The 16,237-nt window shown below is 46.4% G+C and overlaps 1 protein-coding gene across 1 annotated transcript in view; it reads left to right on the top strand.

Annotated features, from left to right (window-relative positions):
• The window catches only part of ADIPOR2 (adiponectin receptor 2), a 50,275-nt gene extending 34,830 nt beyond the window's left edge, over positions 1-15,445 (top strand). Inside the window, exons 3-8 of the mRNA XM_081249625.1 lie at positions 1,649-1,768; positions 5,402-5,573; positions 8,573-8,759; positions 8,930-9,117; positions 12,012-12,205; positions 14,842-15,445. Of these exons, the coding sequence (XP_081105751.1) occupies positions 1,649-1,768; positions 5,402-5,573; positions 8,573-8,759; positions 8,930-9,117; positions 12,012-12,205; positions 14,842-14,970 (990 nt within the window). The 3' untranslated portion in view covers positions 14,971-15,445. The remainder of the gene's footprint in view (positions 1-1,648; positions 1,769-5,401; positions 5,574-8,572; positions 8,760-8,929; positions 9,118-12,011; positions 12,206-14,841) is intronic.
• Positions 15,446-16,237: the final 792 nt, after the last annotated feature.

Raw genomic sequence — 16,237 nt, 5'->3', positions numbered from 1 at the left:
GTCAAATGAGCAGTGTGGACTTGAAGTGCTGAAGAAATTCAGAAGAGGAGGCATGTTATGGGTTAGGTGGAGCCTGCATTTTCTGGTGAAAATGGCTTCTTGTTTGCAGGGAGTGAAATACATTGAAATGTTACAATGGTTTGTAGCCCTCCAGATGGCTGTGTTAATACCTGTGTTATTGAAATTTCACAGGATTGGGGGAGGCAATCTAAAAAATGTTCCTAGGAAGGTAGAGGGGGTTGTGGAGGGGTGTGGGAGGGAAACATGGAACCTTCTTGAAGGAAAGGTAGAGAAACACTGTGCGAGAGTAGTCAAGAGGTTTAAACAGGAATGTGCTGGTGATGGGCTGGCTGGAGGGGCTGGAAGGTGAGTTTAGGTAAGTGGAGAAGAGGAGGGTGTTTTATTGGTGAGAAGAGTAGAGAAGCGGATTCAAGATAGTTTTCTTGGAGAACATAATTTTTAGAAACTTGAGATTGGGTGCATAGCATGTCTCACATGCTGCTTGATAGCCTCTAGTTATCTAGAAAAGCGAAGAAAGTAAAATCTGAGGATTTCTTTTGAAACATGTTCAAATTCAAGTTTTGTGGTAGATGACCTCCGTGTGCTCAGCCTCCCCGGTTAGTTTTCTGATCGCAGGGAGAAGAGGGTCAGTTCACTCCCTCATGCAGTTACGGGGGCAGTGCTGTTCACCTGGCAGACACTTAGCTTAGGAAGTAATTTCCTGTGCTGTCATTATTCACTGAGTGACAGAACCACCAGATTTTAGAGGATGGAGAAGACTGGAGAGATTTAAACTTCTCCTTTGAAATGGAAATGAGAAAATTGAGGCTCAGAAAGGTTGAGCGACTTGTCTAGAAAACCGTCGACGTTAGCGGTTAAACCAGGCTTACTCCTGGCATCTCCTGAGTTCTAGTCCATGGCCCTTCTTACAACTTCCTTTTGTCTAAACCAGCAGGCACCTTGACCGGGAGACTGCAGGTTGTCGCGTCTTCCTGCATTTCCCCAGACACTGTGATCATTTCCTCACCTGTGTGGAAGGATGATGGGTTTCGTGTTTTTTACTTTTCCACTTTGTTAGTTTTAACCTTGCGCCACTTACTTAACCTCTTTGCCTCATGTTCTTTATATGTTTTGATAAGAATGCTGTTCTAGTAAGGTGGTTGTCAGGATTCAGTTAGATGGCCTTTTCTTTGTGCTTGGTGTATTTTAAGAATTTAGTAAGTGTAGTTTTTTTCCTCCTTTCTTTTCCCCTAGAGCACTTACCACATTGTATTTATTTTACATGTGCCAGGTGGGATTCTTGGAGATTTCCCCTCAATAATCTCTCAACTTTATATGTGTGATAGTATTCTGTGGTCTGTGGGTATAATTCTTAAAATACACAACAGAGCATTCAAGGCTACACCTTGCCTAGGAATGCTGCTGCCGTAGTTCAGTTGTCTGTCAGAGAAGAATCCGGCACCTCTTGTTCATTTTCAGTACTCATAACAATTCTGTAATAAACAGACCTTACTTCCTATATTGTTACTTGTCGGAGCCTTGTTTTGACCTTAAGAGAATTTCATTGTAATTCTTCAAGGAAAAGGTATTGTTTGGTTCCTTTGGCTCCTGGTCTCTGTCCCTGACTGTTTCTGTGATTGCCTTGCAGAGCTTGGAGGAACATCGGTGCGATGATGGAGCGTCTCAGGAGGACGAGGGGTTTATGGGCATGTCCCCCCTCTTACAAGCCCACCACGCCATGGAGAGAATGGAAGAGTTTGTGTGCAAGGTAAGGTGGCCCTTTCTTGTCATTTCTGTGCTGTATGTTTAGTCCTTCCCAAACAGGAAACTTTAAGGAGAGAGGCGTGTGGCGGTGTGGGGGGCAGGAGCAGTGTCAAGACTTTAACCCTGTTCAAGGCACAAGTTCTTTGTTTGCCTGCACAGCTGTGATAAAGGTTTATCCAGCTGGGAAACAAGGCTTTCCTGAAAATAGGTTCACAGAATAGGTGTCCTGTTGACCATTTAGACAAGACAGAATGAAAAAATTGGGGGTGTTTGATGCCTGGAGATGCTGAAGTGCCATCTCCAAGTCCCTTGAATCTGTCCTACTGTGATAGCAAATGTGCTACTCTTCTTAGGGATTGTGTGGCTAATCAGACTCCTCTTCAGATAGGAATTGCCCAGTTTTCACACACATCTAGTATCTTCAGTGTAGCCTGGTATGTTTTCTGATTCATTAGGATCCATGTGGGGATTTTTTCCCACCTAAAATGGTAACTGGAATTGGGGTTGCTTGTTTAGAGAAAATGGTCAGGGACCCTGGTATGGGTATAGCCGCTCGGTCCATTGGATCCATAGGAGCCCTGGCAGGTATGACCTCAGGTCAACACAATTCAGTGTGTGTGTGTGTGTGTGTGTGTGTGTGTAAATTCATTTATTAAACATTTTTGAAGGACTCTTGATCATTTAGAGAAAAATTTTTCTGACACTTAGCTTTTTCATGAGTTTTATGAAACCAAGACTTTTTATGCATGTAGTCGTAGATCCTGAGAACTAAATTTAGGTTTTCCTACATTCACAATGATTCTAGAAATAATTGGGGCCAGTTGACTTAGAGTCCTATACTTTGGACCAGAGCTGAGAAGAGAATGTTATAACCTGGATATAGACATCTCTTCCAAGACAGAGGGATTGAGGGATGGGGGGACGAGGTGGGGGAGGAGTGGGGGGAGGGTCTAAACATTTATGGATCTACTTTTAGAGCCTAGGAAATTTGAATCAGTGTTTGAAAACTGGTGGAGAAAAAGCCAAGCAAAACAATAGACCCATTCTAGTAATCAGTGTCTCTGGAGAATTGGCACAAAGGGATACAAAAGATATATTTTGTTTTTCAAAAAGCAAGTTTGGTGTTAAATCTCAAAGTTCAATATTCAGTGTCCGGCCATTAGGGATGTTTATATTAATGGATCCGTGGGGTCCTGTAGCTAACTTGACTGTCTTTTTGTTCTCCCTTCTGAACCAAGAGTAGAGAATAAAGCAGATAAAACTTTCCAGTTTAAGAGCTAATGGGTGAATAAATGGGCACTTTTTTGCTACAGACTATAATTTACTGAAGGAAAAGTAGTGATTATTACCAGTCCCTTATCATCCGCTAGCAGTGTGTCTGTGATCAGAGGGAGAGGCTTCCTGGGTCGCCCCACACATTGTGGCCCAGCACCTGACTGTCCTTGATAAACCTAGTGACACAGGGTTCTTTCTTGGATTGGAAGCAAGTAGACAGACAGTTTAAAATGAAGTGTCCTGTCACCTTCCTGGTCCAGGTACTTTCCCTTTTGGAAAAGCTTTTCTTATAGGGATAGGGAACAAAAGCAGTTAGGCTTACAGAGTATCCAAGTTTGATCTTGGTACCTCTTTCCCAGCCTTCAGTAGTTGCTGTTTACGAGCATCGTCAGGCCCATGTGGGATAGGAGGTGTTCTGTGGGTCACTTTTGTAAATTAAGTTTTGTGCATTATATGGTCTAATACAAACCTAGTGGACCATTGCTAAGATGTTTGATTTGGGCATTGTCCTTGTCAAGCTTATAAATAAATGTGTCTTTGACTAAGCTGTGACCTTATTCTTCCCCAGGAGGGGAAAGAGAATACCTGTTTGGGTTGGCATTTGGCTGCACTGCAAGTTGAGCCACGTGGGTGCAGTGTCTGAAAATGACACTATTACAGTATAATTATGAAAGCACAGCTCCTTGGCCCAGTCTTTAGACACCAGAATGTTTGTTTAGAAACAATGGGGAAAGTCACTCTGACAATGTAAGCATGTAAGAAACTCGGCATTCTTTTTGACTATTTTGGCTGTATGGTGGAAGACACAGTAGCACTTTTCATATGATCACAGCAGTGCTGTTTCCATGTTGTGAACTGCCTTGAGGGAGGTGAGGATTGATTTCTATCTTAGAAAATAAAATTCTCCCAAAATAAAACAGAGTAGCAGCATCTTGTAACAAATTATTTTATTTTGTTGTATGTTAGGAACAAGCAGGGAATGGCCAGATTAGCCCAGGCCCCAGGATTTGAGTTGGAAGGTGAAAGGGCCAGCGGGGAGGGTAGGGAGAGAAGGGAGAGGAAGTCTGAGTGTGAAGTGTGTCACTGCTGTGCTTCAGCTGTTTGTGTCCACTCCCTTTGGAGTTGCCCAGAGGATCCGTTCTCTGCAAACGCCCCTAAGGAAGGATCAGGGGGAGCAGGGGACAGCAGACTCTAGTTGGGGGACAGGGTGGGCGTGGTGGCTGGCAGGTGTGGGGTTCAGCCGTGCTGCTGGCCACAGGGGCGTCGCTGTCAGAGTGGAAGCCATAGTAGACGCGTTCCTGCATCCTTCCTTGCATCTTTTTGGCTCAGCAGAAGCAGGTTAGTTTTTAGGCTTAAGTGATTTTGCGGTGTGAGCTCACTGGGCTGAGAGACATGATGAGGAGCAGAGTGAAGACACACCCTTTTTAGGAGGGGCTTCCACACTCCTGATCCCTTTCCTTTAGAGTCTGACGGGGGCCTGACAGCGAGGAAAGAGGGGACCCGGAGGGCAGGAGGGCTGAGCCCCTTTGCCGGCTCCGCAGCATTGGTCCTGAGCTCTCGGATGGCAGCCTGCGGGGACAGGCAGGACTGCGCATCACCTTTGGGGTGGATGCTGGGGCTTGCCGCCTCATTTATGAAGTGCTTTGGGTCGTTTCCGGTGATCCTCACAGCTTCCTCGCCAAGCGATCGAAGCCCTCGTGTCCTCGTTTTATAAATGCGGACACCGAGGCTTGAGGATTTCGTAATTAATTAAAGCTCATTCAGCTAGTTAATGGCAGAGATCCAAGATTCTCTGACGCCTGTGCTCTTCTGCACTTGCCGTGTTTGCTGTGATGGGAAGAGAGAGAGTAAGGGAGAGGGAGAGACTGTAGCAGAAGGTACAGAAGTGTGAGTCTATGCTCTTTTTTCACCAACAGGGATATTAAGTATAAAAATGGTCTTATTTAACCCGACAGGGATTTTTCAGAGGTGAAGTCTGTGGTGGAGGATGAAGGAGGGGCGGGGTGTCTGTATGGGTGGGACTTCAGCCCCCGCACTCTGCCTTTAGCCAGATTGAAACAGAGCTTGAAAGCACTCTTTTTGAGTATTTTCTATGACTTCATTTCATTTGCTCTTCCCTTTTCCTAAGAAAAGTCCTGTCCCCGCCCCCCCCCCCCCCCCCCGTCCCCTGCCTTTAAAAAAATGTTTTTCCTCAATCAAGGTTTTAAAACCTCAGAATACAGGACATTATGCCTTTGAGTGTTATTTGTCTTTCTAAAGATAAGGTATTTTTTTTCTCATTATAAGCCAGTGTGGTAAGAGAGAGCTGTCAGTATTGCTCAGTTGACATTAAACTTAGCCGTATTTGCTGATATGCTTCCAGGTCTGGGAAGGTCGGTGGCGAGTAATCCCTCATGACGTGCTACCCGACTGGCTCAAGGATAATGACTTCCTCTTGCATGGACACCGGCCCCCTATGCCTTCTTTCCGGGCCTGTTTTAAGAGCATTTTCAGAATACACACTGAGACAGGCAACATCTGGACACATCTCTTAGGTATGTAACAGCAGTGATACAGTGTGATCATTCTGTTTCTCCCCCCACCAGTGTAATTGAGGGTAAGGACGGAACTTAAAAAATGTATTTTGGATTTGCCGTTTTTGTTTTCTGGATTTGTATGATGAAGTTTCTCAGTGGTTGTCTCTGTGGCAGTCCTCGTTGACACGATGATTTTATTATAGCTAGGCTGTATTTCTCTCTACTAGATTTTCAGACATGTCCTTAAACCAGGCAAAGGAAAGGGCACTGTACAGAATGGGTTATAATATTTTAATGAGCATGGAGAGGAAGGTAGTTATTTAATAGAAGTAAGCTGATTTTTGAAAGTCATTACTTAGAATATTCACAATTCAATTTCAATTTGTCTTGAAGCAGAATGTGATCTGTGATATTTCTTTCCATCATGATTGCACATTAAAGAAAGAATGCAGTGGGGGAGAGAACAGTCTTTTCAACAAATGGTGTTGGGGAAAACTGAGTAACTAGTATGCAAAAGAATGCATTTGGACTCCTAACTCACACCATATAGAAAAATTAAGATGAATCAAAGACCTAAACATAAGAGCTGAAACTATGAACCCATTAGGAGAGAACATAGATGTAAATCTTTATGACCTTGGATTAAGTGACAGTTTCTTAGAATTGACACCTAAAGCATAAGCAACCAAAGAAAAAATAAATTGGACTTGATCAAAATTAAAAAGTTGGGACTTCCCTGGTGGTCCAGTGGTTAAGAATCCGCCTTCCAATGCAGGGGACACAGGGAACTAAAATCCCACATGCCGTGGGGCAACTAAGCTGGCATACCGCAACTACTGAGCCCACACGCCACAACTAGAGGGAAGCCCGCACGCTGTAACTAAGACCTGACGCAGCCAAATAAATAAATAAAATGTTTTAAAAAAAATTAAAACTTTTGGGACCTCCCTGGCAGTACAGTGGTTAAGACTCCACAGTTCCAATGCAAGGGGCATGGGTTCGATCCCTGGCCGGGGAACTAAGATCCCACATGCTGTGCAGCGTGACCAAAAAATTAAAAAAATAAAAAATAAAAACTTTTGTATGTCAAAGGACATTATCAAGAAAGTAAAAAGGTAACCCACAGAATGGGAGAGAATATTTGCAAGTCATATATCTGGTAAGGGTCTAGTGAAGAATTCTTACAACTAAACAATAAAAAGACAACTCAGTTTTAAAAATGGGGAAAGCATCGGAATAGACATACCAGTGGCCAGTGAACACACAAAAAGATGCTCAACATCCTGAGTCATTTGAGGAGGTGCAGCGAGCTACCACTTCACAATCACTAGAATGGCTGTTATCAAGAAAATGGAAAGTAACAAGTCTTTGCCAGGATGTGGAAAGGTTAGAACTCACGTGCATTGCTGGTGCAAGGTAAAATGGTGCAGCCCACAGAAAATAGTTCGGCAGTTCCTCAGAAAGTTAAACAGAGTTACCGGCAATTTTAATTCTAGGTATATATCCAAGAGAATTGAAAACATGTTCACACAAAAATGTGTACATGAATGTTCTTAGCATTATTCATAATAATGCTGAAAGTGGAAACAACCCATGTATCAGCTGACGGGTGAATAAAATGTGTATGTATATCCATATAATGGCCATAGAAGGGGTGAACTGCTGATAATGTGCTACAACATGGGTGGGCCTTGAAAACATGCGAAGGGGAAGGAGCCGGACGCAAAGGCCAAGTATGGTATGATCCATATACGTGAAATACCCAGAATGGGGAAATCCATAGAGACAGAAAGTAAATTAGCCATTGCCTAGGGTTGTCTAGTGGGGAATGGGAGATGGCTGAACAGGTATAGGACTTCTTTTTGGGGTAATGAAAATGTTCTAGAATTAAATAGTGGTGATGATTGCATAACCTTGTGAATATACTGAATAGTCTGGCCTTACCCAATTTGATGTACATTTCTTATCTTGCATTTGATTTCCACTGTGACTGCAAGTTCCAGACTGCTAGTGCAGTGAGAGTAGAATAGACAATCAAGTTTGTTGCTGACTTCTGCTCAAGGGTAAATGCTTTATTAAATGGATCAAACAGAATCACTTAGTAAATGTTTAACTTCTTAATTTCTGTGCCTGTCCTGTGTTAAGTGGCCTTTCCCTAGGCAATAAGAACATGGTATCTCACTGTGAAGAACAGTTTAAAAACTGGTTATGAAATGGCCCAAATGGGCATTTCACTGTCCTTAACCTCCCCAGTCTGTTGGGCCAACGGGTGAGGACCAGAGAAGCATAAGCTTCCTTGACAGCTATTGGTGGAGAAAAGCTGTATTTCCTAGCAGAGTTTGGAGGTATCAGCATTCACTGCAAAGGAAAATGCAGAATGGGTCTTTGAAACCTGGGCTGCAACATATACGCCAAAAACTTTATAAATGAAATTTCACATGGGATCTAGAGGTAGAAGTGGGTTTTTCTACTTTTTTAATCTTTTTTTTTAAACATGTTTATTGGTGTATAATTGCTTTACAATGGTGTGTTAGTTTCTGCTTTTATAACACAGTGAATCAGCTGTATGTATACATATATCCCCATATCTCTTCCCTCTTGCATCTCCCTCCCACCCTCCCTATCCCACCCCTCTAGGTGGTCACAGAGCACCGAGCTGATCTCCCTGTGCTATGCAGCTGCTTCCCACTAGCTAGCTATTTTACATTTGGTAGTGTATATAAGTCCATGCCACTCTCTTCTAGTTTCTTAAGAAGTAGCAGGCATTGTCTATTTTCTTTTTTGGATTAGTAGTAAGTTATTCTGTATACTGAGTTTGTGAAACTGAGGAGCATATGATACCAACAGTATTTGGAGTAGACCAACATTTTGGATAAGGTTCAGTTATTTGGAAAAATTTGGAAAGTTCTCATGGAACTTTCGATTTGGATGTCAGGACTGAAAACATAATCAGTATATAACACTTGAGTATATCTTCAAAAGGCTAATCCTTTCTCTCTTCCCGTGCTCTTTCCTAGGTTGTGTGTTCTTCCTGTGCCTGGGGATCTTTTATATGTTTCGTCCAAACATCTCCTTTGTGGCCCCCCTGCAAGAGAAGGTGGTCTTTGGATTATTCTTCTTGGGGGCCATTCTCTGCCTTTCTTTTTCGTGGCTGTTCCACACAGTCTACTGCCACTCAGAAGGGGTCTCCCGTGTCTTCTCTAAGTAAGTATCTGCAAAGTCCATATTTGATGAGTGATGTCGAGTCCATGGGCTAGGGGAGAACTTCCAGCGGAGGTGGCAGAACCCTTGATACCATCCGCTGGGAACTTTGATCGGAACCTGTAGCAGGCAGTAATTTTTAACATTAAATGCATTTTTTTTTTCTGTCCTAGACTGGATTACTCTGGTATTGCTCTTCTGATTATGGGAAGCTTTGTCCCTTGGCTTTATTATTCTTTCTACTGTAACCCACAACCGTGCTTCATCTACTTGATTGTCATCTGTGGGCTGGGCATCGCAGCCATTGTCGTCTCCCAGTGGGACATGTTCGCTACTCCGCAGTACCGGGGGGTGAGAGCAGGTAAGAGCTCGCAGAGGGCCCACACTGGACCCGCGTCTATTTGCCAGGCTTCGTTAAAGGGTCACCGTTGCCCAAGCATTACGTGAGGTACTTGTGATGCAGAGATGGAGAAATCACAGTTCCTGTTCTCGAGGGCCTCGTAATGTAGTAGGGGTGTCAGAGTGGAGGGGGTGCTGAGCTATTGCAGTTGACGTATTTGGAGCAATACAGTGTACATGAGTTTAGGCCCGTACACTGTCCTTATGGCTGTGACTCCGTAACCTTTGTAAAATAATGATTCCTCTTTCTCAGCTCAAGGGGTACTTTTTATAGGGATTAATTCTTTTTGTTGTTGTCATTTTTTGTTTTGTTATATATTTTCATTTTATTAAAAACATTTTTTTTCCTGTGTATTTTCATTTTAAAATGTGTAAAAAAAAAAAGTCTTCACTCCCAACTGATTGTGTTCTAAAGAGGCACCACACATCTTTTCTGATGTAGAGATAAAGAGCCTTTTTGTATTTAGGATAATGCCTGTTTAGTTGGAGATCAGTGGAAAGCCAAAAGCCCCTTCCTGTGTGAGTACTTCCTGTGTGAGGGCCTGGACTGGTGACTGACCCCTCGGAGCCAGGGCTGTGTCTTCAATTTTCTGCCCACCCAGTGTCAAACCCAGTACCTCCTGAGAATGAACAGGAAGTATTAGAAGGAATACTTTTCCTTTCAACCTTTTTGTTTTAAACCATTTTGTATCAAAGTCCAAGCCACCGTTTATCTGCAGTTACCTAGAAGGTTAGAAGTTAGAATTAACTTCATGTTAATGAGCACTGTTGTAACTCTGTCCTCTTCCCTTTTGAGGATTTCTTTGAGCACATGAGCAGTGGTCAGGGTTGGCTCCAGTGTTACTGAACCAGACCTGGGTCTGCTTGCCGTGCCAGTCTGTTGACACCAGCTTGTGGTGGAGGACAGTGCGGCATTTATATTGTAAGGCGCCAGACGAGGAGTCCGGGGCAACTAGTGCTCAGAAAACTTGAACTCCCTGATGGTTTTGGGGGAACAGTTTTTATAGGCAAAATTTGGGGGAGGTCTGCATGGTGTGTGACCTTCCTCTGATTGATTGATGGGGGGTTAACAGGGTGGTGTTCCAGAAACCTCAATCGTTGGCCTTCTGGTTCCAGCCAGTCTGGGGTCCCCGTGCTTGTGCTCAGCCTGAAGCCACCATCCTCCACCGGGTGGGCCCCAGTTCCTATAGAAGAGCTCTGAGACATGCATCAGGTTGGGTCCCTTGAGGAGGAACCGGCCGGTGCCCCTTTCCTGCACTGCTGTTCTTGACTGCTCCGCCTTTGCTCCTGCATTCCCTCACTCCTCTAATTAGTAACTGTTGGAATCTGCCCTTTGGAACTCAGGAAAGGTCTAGGAGGCTGAAACCTTTATCGTGCAAATAAGAAGTGGGGGACACAGAAGGGCTTTTGTGCCTGGGAGGGCCCCACCAGGTCCTCCTGGGTTTCAGTCCTCCCCTTTCCTGTGATATGCCTCAATCTTGGGGGGAACAGGTATTGGAAAAGAAAACAATGTTTTGAATAGAGAGGCTGATCATGAACTCGCAGAGAACTCGGTTTCCCCAGCAGTGTTCAGCCTGGAGCACGAGAGATGGGGACACTCTGGCTGAGTGGCGCTGCACGGCCTGCAGTCTGTGCACATCACAGGGACCACGTTCCTGAGCCTTTGGCTTTGGGCATGATGGGCACGACCACGGGCAGCCTCCGCTTAGCACATGGAGGAGAAGCGCAGTGAAGAGACAGGAGCACGATGTTTTCGGGGAGTGGGGTGGGCTAGGAAACAGTGAGACAGCACCGCCCCTGCTCCGCCCTCGGGGACGCCTGTGTCATCTACAAGTGTGCACTTGGCGTTGGTGCCCATCGGTGGGCGCTTGCTTGTAACATCCAAAGCAAGCAATAGACACCTTGTTTTTGAGAAAGCTTATTACCACATGGTGGTTTGTTTGACAAAGGTCATTCTTACCTGTGTGTCAGAACGTGGGAGCAGCTCCTGGCTGCTGGGGGACGTCCCTGTGGTGCTTTGTTGACCCACACCCTTCACAGTGGTTTTAGATCTGCGTTACCTTTAAACTTTTTTTGATTGTGACATTTTCTGTTACAACCCTAAACGTGTCTTATTTTATATATATATATATATATATATATATATATATATATATATATAAATTATAAAACTTGGACAAAATGGCACTTAACCCTCCACTTGACACAGTCTGATTTTTTGTTGATATTTTTTATTTTAGTCTAGTTCATTAAAAAAAAAATGCTCATCCAGACTCAGTTTGTCTCATAACCTAGGTCATATCCAGAAGTTTGAAAAACATTGCTGTAGAGGGTTTTGAGGGCAGTCAGCTGTCGTGGAGCCTTGCTGGTAGACTGTGTCTGACTGGTGCTCTGGGGCCCTCTCCCTTCCTCATCCCCACCTCCGTCCTTTCCACCCTGCTCTTACCCCAGGAATGTCTGGTGCCTCAAAGGGAAGATGAAATATGTAAAACTGCTCTGTACTCTAATCTGTGTCTTTAAAGAAGCAGCATTTAGGGGTGCTTTGAGCAAACCCCTAGAGCTGTCTGTTTCTAAAACACTCTGCAAGGTAATTCAAAACCCCTTGAAGACTGCTGACTTGTTAAGCTAAGCCTTTCTCAGCAGGAGGCTCTTTGCATTTGTAAATAGATCTCCTTTTTAGAACTTAGATGTGCTGTCTTGCATGTCAGAATCACAGAGTTTGAAGAACCTTCTTTTTCCTTTTGACCAAAAAGCTGATGTTGTTGCATCCTGCTGTGAAATATTCAGTTTACAGAATCACTGGTACCGTGCCAAAGTTCTTCTTCCTCATTTTCACTGTGTTCTTACGATCCCCAGGAGTGTTCTTGGGCCTTGGCCTGAGTGGCGTCATTCCCACCTTGCATTATGTCATCTCGGAGGGCTTCCTGAAGGCCGCCACCATAGGGCAGATTGGCTGGTTGATGCTGATGGCCAGCCTGTATATCACGGGAGCAGCCCTGTACGCTGCCCGCATCCCCGAGCGCTTCTTTCCCGGCAAGTGTGACATCTGGGTGAGTATGGTCAGGGGTGGTCAGTGTCTATCTGTTAGTGGGTTATTGGCACACGGGGAAGTGGAATAATTGAGGAAGTTTCAGACTCAGAATCCAGATATGTGTATCCTAGCCCTCAGTCTCCCTCATGATTTGTGTCTCTCTGGACAGTAAGTACAGTACTGACTAGTGTTTATTGGTAACTGACATGTGGTGGTGCCTGGCGCAGAGCTGAGGGAGCACTTTACAGGGACGGCCTCGTTAGATACACTGGCCCCATAAAGTGTCACAGCTGTTATCAGTGCCTTCACTTGACAGCTTGGGAAATGCGGCTTCGGGAGATTAGGTAACTCCTTATCCAGCACCCCTGCCTATTAGGTGGCGGGAGTGGAATTTCCGTCTGTGCTCCTGTGCCCTACCCTGTGTGGCAGGTCTTCTAGTCCTTCTTCGTCTGCTTTCCTCGTGTATGAGATGAGGGTGACAGACCAGGTTTTTACCAGGGTCCTTTTTGATACCAAAATTCAGTGATTTGTAATGAGGGACTGATCCACGTGTTTGGCTGGAAGGGGAGGTAGGATAACTGGATGTGGTTGATGGTAAGAAAGGAGGAGAGAGGGGCAGGAAATACACGGGACCAACGGACAGACACTCTGTAGCTGAAGGTGGCCTGCGGCGTGTCAGCAGTGCGGCGCTGTGGGACGCGGAGGCTGGCCGTCCAGGACCCTGCTCCTCGTCCAGCTACGGATGGTCACACACTGAGCTGCTCCGCTGTCTCTTCCAAGATCAGCTATTCATGTAAAAGAAAATGCTGATTTAGGGCATCTTTGGAACTTCAGATAATCAAATTTATCTTTCTGAGATTGCCTCATCATGGTTTTGACACTGATATGGAGAAATTTTCACACCCCTCCCCGCCTTTTTGGAAAATGAATCCCCTTTGGTTTCCTAGGAAGTATCTCTTGGGAAGTGACTTATGGATCCCTCTAGTTTACACTTCTAAAATCAATGTCCTTCCCTTGATAATGAGTTTTGCCATTTTTCATGTTGAGACTACGATGAGAGAATAGTGTAAGTTTTGAAGTGGTACCTGGTGCACTGAGCAGTAATCTCCTTTGATGTGAACTAGCACTCAACAGAGCAGGTTCAGTCAGAGCCATCGCAGGCTTGTAGACCAGCTTCTGACTTGAGAAGGAAGTAAAAGGCCCTGCTTTCCCACTCCTTTTTCAAATAAATAAATAAATTTATTTATTTTATTTATTTATTTTTGGCTGCGTTGGGTCTTTGTTGCTGCACGCAGGCTTTCTCTAGTTGCAGCGAGCGGGGGCTACTCTTCGTTGCGGTGCACAGGCTTCTCACTGCAGTGGCTTCTCTTGTCGCGGAGCATGGGCTCTAGGCACGCAGGCTTCAGTAGTTGTGGCGCATGGGCTTAGTTGCTCCGCGGCATGTGGGATCTTCCTGGACCAGGGCTCGAACCCGTGTCCCCTGCATTGGCGGGTAGATTCTTAACCACTGCACCACCAGGGAAGTCCCTTTCTTGTCTTTTTAAAAAAATAGATTTATTTATTTTATTTATTTATTTTTGGCTGCCATGTGCGGGCTCTGTCTAGTTGCAGCAAGTGGGGAGGCTGCTCTGCATTGCGGTGCGTGGGCTTCTCATTGCGGTGACTTACCTTGTTGCAGAGCACAGGCTCTAGGTGCGCGGGCTTCAGTAGTTGTGGCGCATGGGCTTAGTTGCTCCGCAGCATGTGGGATCTTTCCGGACCAGGGCTCGAACCCCTGTCCCCTGCATTGGTGGGTAGATTCTTAACCACTGCGCCACCAGGGAAGTCCCTTTCCTAGTCTTTTTTTAAAAATAAATGTTATTTATTTATTTATTTATTTTTGGCTGCGTTGGGTCTTCGTTGCCGTGTGCGGGCTTTGTCTAGTTGCAGCTAGTGGGGAGGCTGCTCTGCATTGTGCTGCGCGGGCTTCTCATTGCGGTGACTTACCTTGTTGCGGAGCACAGGCTCCAGGCGCGCGGGCTTCAGTAGTTGTGGCGCGTGGGCTTAGTTGCTCCGCAGCATGTGGGATCTTCCCGGACTAGGACTCAAACCCGTGTCCCCTGCACTGGCAGGTGGATTCTTAACCACTGCGCCAGCAGGGAAGTCCCCCTTTACTAGTCTTTTGATGTTGTATCTTCATGTAATTCTGCGTCTTAGAGCTGAAGGAAACTCTAGCCACCAGGTATTTTGACTCTCTACCCCACCCTGGAAGTCCCTTTGTTTCCCAGGAGAGCAGCATTTAAATGATGTTCTAGTCCATGACAGCAGTGAGGGAAGCACCCCTGTGTCTGACCATCGCCTGCCGCTCGGCATCACGGGGTCCTCAGGGCTTTGTGGCCTGTTGGCAGCACCTGCCCCGAGTCCGCCAGGTCCCCAGTGTCAGGCATGTATGTGTTCATGTCTCGAGCTTAGGGCCGCAGCTTGATTTCTGTGGGGACAGCTGGCCTTCAACTCAGCAGAATGTGATATGCCTTCTGGATGCTCCGAGGTCTGTGGACGCCTGGAATCTGAGCTGTGGCGTCCACTCCCGCTCCCTGCTCAGCGTAAATGATCTTCAGGACCTTCTGCCAACGGTTAACGATGTGTCTCTCTCCCCCACACCCCGCCCCGCTCCAGTTTCACTCCCATCAGCTCTTCCACATCTTCGTGGTGGCTGGCGCTTTTGTTCACTTCCACGGTGTCTCGAACCTCCAGGAGTTCCGCTTCATGATCGGCGGAGGCTGCAGTGAAGAAGATGCACTGTGATACCTGCCGGTGGCCAGGGACTGTGACCCTTAACCAGGGCCTGCGGTGCCTGCAGGCCTCCCTCACTGGCCGGTGACGCCAGTACCGGAGGAGCCCCAAACCCTGGCGGCCTCGTGGGCTTTGTGACGCCCCGGGGCTCCAGGTGGTCCGCGACTGGGAAAACAAAAATAAATCCCACCTCAGAGGTGGAGAAGAGGAGAGACGACCTGAACCCTGCCTTGTTCTGGGTCTGAGTGAGGGCCCTGCGAGAGCCGGGCAAACTGGCTTCTGAGCCGTGTCCCGCTTCTTTGTAGATGTCGGGACAGTTTAGCTGGAGGCTCATTCTTCTCCCTGCTCTCTCCTGAAAACAGTAACGCAAACCAGTTTCGGTGAACATTTATATCCTATAAGGGGTGGGGTGTGCTTTTGGGAGAACAAAGAAATTAATGTAAATAAGATTTCTAACTTACTGTTTAAATAAAAATTTATATAAATGTTTAAAGCATAGGGGTAGGGGAGGGAGGGACGATTTTTGTATAGAATGAAACATGCAAGTACCACACACTGTTTCAATTTTGCACAAGCGACTGCAGGATGATCAGGTGACAGCCCCAGAATGTATAATGCCTTGTGCACCAGGGTGCCTTCTGAAGGCTGGCATACCTTGGGCCCTGGTGGGGCAGAGCCTACGGCCCAGCCCGGCAGCCGCATGGCCGCTCTCGTACCTGAGAGCCCTCGGGCGCCCCGAGGTGGACGGGAGCAGCGTGCGTTTTCTCAGTGGAAACTGCGCGTGAAAGGCTAATGGGATGTGTTAGATCAAGGCTCTAGTGACTGTGTCGTTAGAGCCACCTACTTGGGAAAATCACTTAGGCTGGCAGGGGGGTGGAGGGGGGCACTGTTGGTACAGGGCCCATCGCAGTGCTTCCTGGCGTCCTCTTCAACTTGGTGGCGACGTGGCTGGCTGCCAGGGGTGGGGCGGGGGTGAGAGTGTTCCGTGTCTTTGCTGTGGAGCTCTGGACCACCCCGTACGTTTTCCTCCATGAGAATCACCGCCCTAACTACCCTTCCTCCCCCCGGGAATAAAAATCGACCTTTCCTGGCATCATAGTTCCTGGCAAGGAGCCAGCCACAGAGGGATTCCAGGTGCCCCCGACACATCTACGTGGGTGAGAGCGTTTACCTGTGGTGCTGTCCTGGTGACCCTGGGTGGCAAGTGCATCACCTCTCCACGAACAGGAAAGCCAGCGGCATGCCCCTAAAGCAGAGCCCACTGCCCCGCCAGTGCCTG

Source organism: Mesoplodon bidens, assembly GCF_964165515.1.
Source record: "Mesoplodon bidens genome assembly, chromosome: 11".
Classification (NCBI taxonomy): domain Eukaryota; kingdom Metazoa; phylum Chordata; class Mammalia; order Artiodactyla; family Ziphiidae; genus Mesoplodon; species Mesoplodon bidens.
This window is presented reverse-complemented; position numbering and strand designations above follow the sequence as displayed.